At 41.3% G+C, this 10085-nt stretch overlaps 1 protein-coding gene across 8 annotated transcripts in view; it reads left to right on the top strand.

The window, feature by feature from the left end:
• The first annotated feature begins 1660 nt into the window (after positions 1–1660).
• auts2a (activator of transcription and developmental regulator AUTS2 a) overlaps positions 1661–10085 on the top strand; it is a 369856-nt gene continuing 361431 nt past the window's right edge. For 4 of the 8 annotated variants that reach the window (XM_083775547.1, XM_083775549.1, XM_083775544.1 and 1 more), the window contains exons 1-2: positions 1661–1790; positions 3999–4703. In XM_083775547.1, the coding sequence (XP_083631673.1) occupies positions 4428–4703 (276 nt within the window). In that variant the 5' untranslated portion in view covers positions 1661–1790; positions 3999–4427. The remainder of the gene's footprint in view (positions 1791–3998; positions 4704–10085) is intronic. The other 4 variants (XM_083775550.1, XM_083775546.1, XM_083775548.1 and 1 more) reach the window with 1 other exon arrangement.

The following is a 10085-nucleotide window of genomic DNA, read 5'->3' as shown; positions in this document are numbered from 1 at the left end:
TCATGGGTTGAGTGAAAGTCAAAGGGGGATTGTTCATTCGCAGCTGTTGCCCCTCAGCTATGAAACAGCCTTCCACTTGATGTTCATTTATCTGAATCACACTGTCCATTCTATTTTTTCTTGTCTGTGCTTTTCGGTACCTGATGCCAGTCTCGTGGTTTTTTAGTTGTTTAGGTGCTGAAACAAAGTATTCCTGCTGCTGTTAGCTCAACAATACATGCATTTGAGGCTATTTAACTCTTCCCAGCAGTGACCGAAATCATATTACCTGACTGTGTTCATGCACTGACGATGACACAATCATAATAAAACAAACATCACTAGAATGAATTAATGGTATTTATTGACATGCATTTTACTGTAAAAAAAATGGCTTATAGAATAATTTTGTTTAATGGGAAAATAAACTATCGTATGACCAATGGAAAGTAAATACACTTCCAATCAAGACATTATTGTTTTAAATACCTCAGGTCTTTGGGGACTTCAAACCAACACTGCGCTTTAAAAGAGAGAGATGACTTAACTGAGGCAAGCAAAGAGCTTGACATAAAATATTATGTCAATACTGTATTCATTCTCAGTCAAATTATACAGTACAGGCTATAGATTTTGAATAATTACAACTTTGTATAAGCATGTATCTCTTTCCGGACCAAAGAATATCAATAGCATATAGATTACTCCGACATAATTAATCAGTTGCTCAAGAGACTTGCAGTGTCCTAAGTTTATGGTTATTGGCTGGCTCAAGCATGAAACCTCTTGATCGTGCAAGCCATAAGGTACTGTATAGTTAGAACAAAACATGTTTCTTATTTTATAGATCAAGTTAAAGTGTTGGTAAGGACAGTACAGTACAGTAGGATATGTATTTTCTAATCCACCCGGCTGCTTGCTGTGAAACACTTTGAGCTCAAGCGTCTAGTGTCTCTGTAGGTTGGGAGATGATGATAGAATAGGTGCCCCCCAGTTGTCCCTGAAGCAAAATACTATAGTCTAGTATCAAACCAAATGATAATCTGACACCTGAGCCAGTCTGCACAAAACTTAAGTGTGTCAGTAACAGAAAGACCGGAGGCTGATAATGATCTGGTGTAAATTAGGCTACATGGCATGCGTGTGTGTGTGTGTGTGTGTGTGTGTGTGTGTGTGTGTGTGTGTGTCTGTGTGTGTGCGCGTGCGCGCGCATGCGAGAGAGAGAGAGAGAGAGAGAACTACCGGTAAATTGCACGTTTGAAGTCCTAACGCCTGCAAATTTTCGGTCATAAATAGGATACTTTTCTGATAATTTCTGACTGTATTTGTAGGAATTTGTTTGAATTAAAACTTTTATTATTTCAGGCTATACTCTTCCAGCTGGCCAGCTGTGTATAGTCCAGTATTATTAACTTGACTGTGTAGAGTAGCCTAAAATCAATCAAAGTCTATATTATTAGGGAGGGATATGTTAATGAAAAGCCAAAAGGTCTCTCAATTGTGCAGCGCGTGCGTGTTACTGTTACACGATGCGCAGTTCATTGATTCATTCCATCGTGTTGCAAATTCCATAGACAGCACTATTTGTGACGAGGAAGAAGCGTACAGCCTGTAAAGCGGCACTGCGGCATAGCCGTATCACTGCGCCCGGTCCCTTCTCTGGGATCCCGAAGCACGGATTGAGAGCGGAGATACCCTATGGTTCCTTGCGGGATTTATTTGTCAGCTCAATTTCTTCTTGTGCTTTATCTTTTAATGACCTTTCGTATCCGAAGCCCTGCAACTTGTCCGGACGGTCCCCACTTCTAAGGGTTTGCATTTCTTGGTTTTGCATGACGTGTCTTGGAGGAAGAGAGGTTCGCTTTGTGTCTTAGTGAAAATTAAGCGGAGCTGGAGCAGGAGGCAGTGCCAGTCGCTGTTGTGGGCTGGACTGGATACAGAGCGTGATATCTACTGACAGAGAGAGAGGCAGACAAAAAGGACTCAACGAAGACAGGGAAAGAGTATTTTAAAAGGAGAGGACTAGAAAAGGGAGGACGAAGGGGAGAATATAGGTTTTGAACAACACATGTGAAGCGTTATTTATTTGTATGTGTGTCATTAGATGAGTGGTGGCACGGGGCATCAGGTTAAAGGGATAGGTGCTGGGGGGAATGCCGTTAGGACAGTCAGGAAAGGTGAAATTGCCTTTTGGGCTCTAGCCTACTGGAGAAAACAGCTGCATGGAATAGGTTGATTTGGGCTCCTTGCTGCATAGACAGGGTTGGGATGCTGGTTTGTTGTAGCTACCTTTGTTTTGCATTAATTTGTAGACAATTTTGCCATGATTCTAATTATGATTATTGTAGTTTGAAATATTTGACGTGCAGAATAATGTAGCATAATATTCTATACTACAGTTAAAAAAAACTTGCATATAGTTACTAGCATATAACCTTTGGCTCGTAAGATTGTGTGAAGTTAAAGATGGTGACATAATATTGGTTCTTGGTTTGCCTGGTGATGCAAAAAAGGTGTTTCTCTGTCTTTGAATGTCCACTAACATTTAAGGGCAGAATGTACAATTTAGATAGTATTGAACATGCCTATATTATAGTTTGTTGATTCAAGTTCCCTGTTAAACAGGATACCACTCGTGTGATGTCATGGAAGAGAATTGATATTCTGGACACATACAGAACCCATATGTGTTTTAAGAGTACACTGCCAGAGTGGCGTGCAGTGGCTCTAGGCCTAGAGTAGGCTACTGTAGGCTGTCTGGAGAATAATTCAGAATTAGACCAGAGCTGTTGAATGTTGCATCCCAATGTGGTAGGATTAAGGTGACGGGCTAGCATAATGAAACGGTTGACTACTATGACCTGCTGAGATCTGTGTTACAATGTGTGATGGTGAGATCATTTTAGGGTCCAGTATATAGTTTTCTTGGCAGAATTCTCTCCGTAAACATTCCCAGTGACAGTGTAGAATTCAATTAGGCATGTCTTACAGCTAAGGTGATATCGAGGCAGAACTTAATTGTGGTGAATTGAGAGTGGTGTGCTAGTAGATGACGTCACAATATCAAATAGAGAAATAGATCAGCATGGAGTAGTATGCATGCAGTTGAAAAGAGTCCGCAGACAGTCTATGCATATATGACTAACACTCATGTGAATGGTTGATAGCCATATCTTCACAGTTAGAAATTAAACCAATGCTTCATCGTAAATGTACCAAGATGTTATACTATGCATATGCATAATGAATGAAAGATTATTTTGCATGTGGTATTAAGCTACATAGTGTACGAGTGAAATGTGCTTCGACATGGTTTAATTATGCAAATTAGTTCAATTACCATAGCAGATATGTTTTGGGTAGGGTGGGTGGGAAGAGCGTACTCTAACAGCATTTTAATGCAACTGTTGATTCAACGGAAGCTATGCTGTATATCTCAGTTTGATATTACACATTATTGTTACAGTAATAGGGCCAATGTTAACATGAATTACTGACAATTACTGACATTGTCGCACTTGGCCACCTTACAGTTCTACTATAATAAGTCAGATGTCAACATTACTTTTATTGCGAGAAGTTCACACAAGGGAAAAAAGCCAAATGTTAACACCTAATCATAATCAGTGGAACAAAAATATAATTCACAGTGTATGTTAAGTGGAGGATGTACAGTAGGAGACGAGCTGGTGGTAAAGCTTCAGAGACACTTAGAACACAATGATCTCAGCCCAGGGCTCTAATGACTTGGCAAAGTAGGACAAGATAATAAACTCAGCAGATGATCCCACGACCGCCCTAAAGACACGTTTCAGCCCACATTAGGTAGAATAGTAAAAACCCTAATATACTTTATATCGTCACCAGTTGCGAAAATGTCTCACTGATGATCAAATATATCATATTTGAGAATCAGCAATATCATTGCTAAGCAAACATGTTACAAATACTTTCTCCTCCCCCCCCCTCCCTCTCTCTCTCTCTCTCTCTCTCTCTCTATCTCTCTCTCTGTCATCTAGGAGGAGAGATTTCTTGTGAAGAAAGATGTGGCATCAAATGGCTATCTCATCATGGCGGGACATGTTCACTGAACAGACATTTTCTTTAACTTGAAATATTTTTTTCTTTCTTTTTTTTAATCTTCCCCCTGCTGGTGTTGACAGCCTGATTGCAATGTTTTAAAATACCATCTCACCCTCTGTCTCTGGACTGTGATGGACTGCCCCTGGGGAGCTATGCATGGAGCCTAGCCAGTGGACCAGTCACAAGCCTTCACCTGTTGGATATTACCTGGTTACCTTGGATTTTATTCGTTGATATAACCGTTTACTTGGGATATTTGGAGTTCTGCTGCACCAGCCGGACGTTCATCCGTGCCTGTGGTCACCCTTGAGAGGCTCAGGTTCTCTGTATAAAGAGGAGGGATTTATCCCCCCGCCCTCAAGGACATGGATGGTCCTCGATCCAGTGGCCTCCGCAAAAAGAGGAAGTCGAGGTCACTGCGGGATAAGGGGCACAAATCCAAAGGGATAAAGAGCAACAACAACCATGTAAGTGGTGCTGTCTTCCGCTTCTCCTCCGACTCTGAGCGGGAGGGGGGCAAGGAGCCCCCGTCCTCCCGTCCCAGACCCCCGCGGAGAAAGCGAAAGGAGTCTACTTCAGCCGAAGAGGACATCATCGATGGCTTCTCAATCACCGGCTTCATGACACTGGAGGCGTTGGAGGTGAGTTCTCTTGAGCCTGGCTCTGCTGCTGCAGAGCTGCTCTTCAGCCATGGGTGGATGGACGGTTTGAAGTGTTTGGTTGTTCTTTTTTGTTATTGTTATTGTGGGTCATCATCCCCATGAATGCGGCATTTAACACTATGTTAAGATGATTACATGAGTCTCTCTCTCTCTCTCTGTCTTGCTGCACGGGCTGCCTCAGGACTTGGCATCTTCTTGTGTGCATATTTGGTTGTTGTGTGAGCTGGATTTCAACAGATGTGGCTTTAAATGAGGCGCTGCAGCCATAGATCTCTATCTGTGTCACTCAGTGCTGGTTGTTGATGTGTGCACGGCTCAGGATTTGTTTTCATAAGACAGTTCCCAACATGGGCTACATCAGGGATTGGTTAACTATTATGCCTGATTTATGCACTGTCTTGAAAATAGCAGATCTACAAACTCGAGCTGCTGTTTTGTTTACACGCGCGGAGGAGCATAAATTAGGCCTGCATATTATTGATGGTTTGTCTGTTTTGTTGAGTTACTAGTAGAGGAACAACTCGAGCCATGTAATAACGCTGGGCCTGAGGTTTATTCAAAGTGGGATTAATGTCTTTTCTTTTGTGCAGGCTTTTCCACTTCTTGGAATGCATGAGCTGCATTCCAGCTGTGACTTATGACTCGCTCGCTATTGTATACAACAATACATTCACCATCCCGATAAGAATATCTTATGTACACATCTTATTAATATCTTATTTTTACAGCGAAAGAGCAAATTCCTTGTTTGCTATCTAGTGTTAATGTTGTGCCAGATATTATAGGATATTTAACATTAGTTGAGTCTGCCTCGGAGGAGCTTTTAAATTTCGTTTCTCTGGCCCAGACAAGCGTTTTCAACGGCCTGTAGCAGGCGCTGTGATACTCGCGGTCGGGTTTTTCCACCACCGACCGAGAGAACAACAACCGGTCAAGACACCACGCACAGCAGTTTGTCACTGTAACATGACACCACGCACAGCGGTTTGTCACTGTAACATGACACCACGCACATCAGTTTGTCACTGTAACATGACACCACGCACAGCGGTTTGTCACTGTAACATGACACCACGCACAGCAGTTTGTCACTGTAACATGACACCACGCACAGCAGTTTGTCACTGTAACATGACACCACGCACAGCAGTTTGTCACTGTAACATGACACCACGCACAGCAGTTTGTCACTGTAACAAGACACCACGCACAGCAGTTTGTCACTGTAACAAGACACCACGCACAGCAGTTTGTCACTGTAACAAGACACCACGCACAGCAGTTTGTCACTGTAACATGACACCACACACAGCAGTTTGTCACTGTAACATGACACCACGCACAGCAGTTTGTCACTGTAACAAGACACCACGCACAGCGGTTTGTCACTGTAACATGACACCACACACAGCAGTTTGTCACTGTAACATGACACCACGCACAGCAGTTTGTCACTGTAACAAGACACCACGCACAGCGGTTTGTCACTGTAACATGCCATTACGGATATTTGGCTATTCAAAGTAAGTGTTACGCGCGATAAAACCCTGGCAGTACGCTATTAACCCATTCTGACCTGAGATCAGATTCATACGAAGGTTTCCACCGGACACACACTGGTCTGATGAACCCATTCTGACCTGAGATCAGATTCTAAAAAATGTCAGTCGCTCTTCGATTTTTCAAAAATAGCAGACCTACAAGCTCGTATCGCGCCACTCGGTGGCGCGATATGAGCTTGTAGATCTGCTATTTTTCAATAGCTAAAGCATAACATGATGCCGACACCAAAATGGGTGCCCGGTCAGAATGGGTTAATTAATGGCGGCAGATTTTAAAATGTTAAATCTTTTTTAGAAAAGTTTCACATTAATTTTATCAAGTCGTTTTGAAACTAGCAGATTCACATCAGGCATCGCAACGCGTTCTGAGCTTGTAGATCGGCTATTTTCAAATAGTCTGTATATAGGGTTAAAGTCGTTAAACTGATCTTGATGATCTAGTTGCATTTTGCTGGTGACCTACTGGAGTCCCCCCAAGGACCACTGGACCACAGGATATCCCATAATCAGCTTACATTTGATAGTGTTCCAGTTCCAATGTTGTCTGCTAATTTATTTTGTTATACATCACTTCCAATTGGGGAGATGGGGGAGACCCCTGTAATAGAACAAACACTATTACAATTATTACTATAGAGCCATTTAACACGGATCACTTACAAACCTTTGACTTATCAATTTACTCCTGTAAGACTAAGTGACTTACAACCTTGCCAATGTCTCGAACCAGAGACATATTGACTGTCAATCCATTGTTGTGCTTAGCATTCCTCTTTGTGTCTTTTATGTATTCTATTCATTTTGCACCATTTGCAACATTTTCATCAAGATTGGTCAAACCATTGCAGTTTCTTCTGAAACATTCTTATGTTGGCAAAAATTGGTACACACACAGATACCCATTTACTCACTCACTCAGTCACTCACTCAGTCACCATGGTAATTATATTTCTACGCTGATGCCTAATGCTAATACCAATTAAAGACAGACAGTATAACATAATTCTGTGGACCTAATTACAGTACATTAGAACTGATAAAACTGTCCCTGAAAGACTGTTTAAATGTTTGCAAAGTCTCAATCCAGTATCTGATTCCTGGCTTTATGCTTGTGAGGATAATTGATTTTGACATTTTAGGGATGTTATTTCCACTTGTAACTGTGATCAAATAAGAAAAGAGTGAATAATAAATCACATTATATAGCAGAATCATATCAAATCAATATCAAATTAATTTACCGTATGAAGTTTTCTTCCCTTTTTACAAAACAGCTTGTCACAGAGAGCTTTATGGAACAGTATAAACAGACTACGAGAAAGAACGAACTAGAGAAGAATAAATCAACAACTAGGCTTTTAAGATATGAAGCCACTGTTTTTGTGTTTTAAGGTTCAAAGTTTCTTTATCTTGTGTACAACGCCTACTGACAGTGTGTACAAAACATTTGATGCCATTTGTCCAGCGTATTTTCTTTCTTCCAGAGCTCTCCTGCAGAGCTGGCCCACGCCATAATTGACATTAAATTAACACTAATCAAAATGAATCATCTGGAATGGATTGCAATATTAAGCAACAATAATTTTAGTCATTTAGCCCATGTGTAGAGAGTGATAGAACTCCAGGATAAGTGTAGACCTTGCCAGACAATGTCATGAATCTCAAGGGTGAAGTATAGTTACACCTCAGATGCAGCAGATTAAAACGGGATTTCAACTGTGACTGCTGCAACAGGAGACAAGGACGCAAACCCACAAAGCCGTATGCCATGGAGATGAATTGATTTACTCGGTTGATTTTTAATACTGCTCTGTTTTTCCGTAGGCCTTCCTTGGTCTGGATGTTGCTAGTACTGAATGCTTTCCCAAATCCTTTTCCTGTCCAGATCATGGTTTATTGCGGCTGAAAGCTGTGTCATAAGCACATAATGGATCATGCCAATCTATATTGTCATCATTTCACACACAGCATCATTTCATACAAGAAATTATGACTTTTGTGTGTGCATACAGACTTCCTGTTCTTTTGGTTTGAGAAGCAGGGGGTATGTCCAGGGTTGTATTTGATATCCTCTCTGTCATTCGTTTATTATTGCCGGTGGGGACTGGGGAAACGTTTTATCCCTGTTTCTGGTCAGACTGATTTAAATACATACATACTGTATGTTTGATATATTTGATATTATTACAACAAAAAATCCCCCTATGTTTTTTAGTTTTAGTTCAAATTTAGAGTAGACAATTATTTTACAACCTTTTCACCCTAATGTATGTAATTTGTCATTATGCCAATTAATACCTCCCACTTGCTGTACCCTATACTCACCTGCCAGAGAGGAGCCCTCACCAGGAGGAGCCTTCGTCCTACTGTTTGAGTCAGTGTGCGTGTGTCCTTGGTCCTATTCTGTGTGTGTGTGTGTGTGTGTGTGTGTGTGTGTGTGTGTCATTATTTTATTTGGTTAAATTATCACCTAATTCTCCATACAAAAATAATCACATTTAGCAGACGCTCTTAATCCAGAGCGATTTACATTAAGCAAGAACAAAAAGCATGGCAATACATATACATCACGCTGTATCGCGCTGCCAGCTCAAAGCTGACTAGTTTATCACGTAGAAGCTGTCCTTTTCCTGGAGCCAGCTGTGCCCATGTGGAGTATAATACATCTGCAATGCAGATTGAAAAACAATCCTTTGGTGGTTTGTTTGCCAGCCCTTTATTCTCAGTAGTGCTCCAGTGGTTTAATACCTGTTTTACCATGTAATGAATGAATACAAGCATAGGCCAGCACTAATGTCTCTTTTTCTGTCTCAGCATACTGTACAGTAGTTGCATCCTGATGAGGTCAGAACCCTGGAGGCATAATGCTGGTTGGTCTCCATCAGTCACCACGATGCTGCAGCAACACTGCCCCTGAGCCTACTTTTTGAATGTCTGCAGAAAGATCAGCGTTACTGTATTGTATTTAAGAGCAGGAGAAGTAGTTTGTATGATGACGGTATACATTACACACACAAGGTTGCTTCAAAGGCAATCTATTTTCTTGTATCATAAGCTTTTGTGTTGTGTACTGCAAGATTTGGACCAAAGTAGCTTGCGATAACTGACCGTTCCAAATAAGGGAAGCCATTGTTAAATTGTGAGCTGGCTGTCGGTGCTGGCATTGTCTGGCAGAACGGATATTACCCATGGCTGCTGTTGCGTGCATTGGCCTGTTTTGTGCTGCAGAAATATATCTATACCTACTACCTACGGCCTCTGCTTAATCTAGCAAAGCTCTCCCAGTTTTATATCTACTTACAGTTGCATGATCTAAAACTACAATTTGTATGGTAAAGTCATGTTGCCTACAACCAATGAGTCTGACATATTTGGAGTTGGACTTATGGACTTATCTATTGTGAAACAATATATTAATAATAACTTAGGATATCCCTGCTGTTGGGCAGAAATCAGCTAACTGCTAAATGTTCATTTTTCAGGAAAAGCAATCAAAATTTGTATTGTGACTTTAGGAATAAGTCAGGTTACGTTCTGCAATCCAACCTCTTACTATATAGTTTCTATTTTATTGTCCCCAACAGGCCGAAGGCATGGAGAGAGAGTTTGTTTTGCACTCCGTCTGTGTGTGTGTGTGTGTGTGTGTGTGTGTGTGTGTGTGTTTGTGAGTCTGTCTGTGTACAGCTAATCTCCGACATGTTAACTCGGTGCAATTTACGTTAAATCTTTCACAGACTTTCCTACTAGGCTGAGGAATATATCCCACCCTTTTCACATTGGCTGTTATAGCGCAACCAAC

The sequence above is a fragment of the Protomyctophum parallelum genome, assembly GCF_964188405.1.
Source record: "Protomyctophum parallelum genome assembly, chromosome: 1".
Taxonomy (NCBI): Eukaryota; Metazoa; Chordata; class Actinopteri; order Myctophiformes; family Myctophidae; genus Protomyctophum; species Protomyctophum parallelum.
The sequence above is the reverse complement of the archived record's forward strand: the minus strand, read 5'-3'. Positions and strand labels throughout refer to the sequence as shown.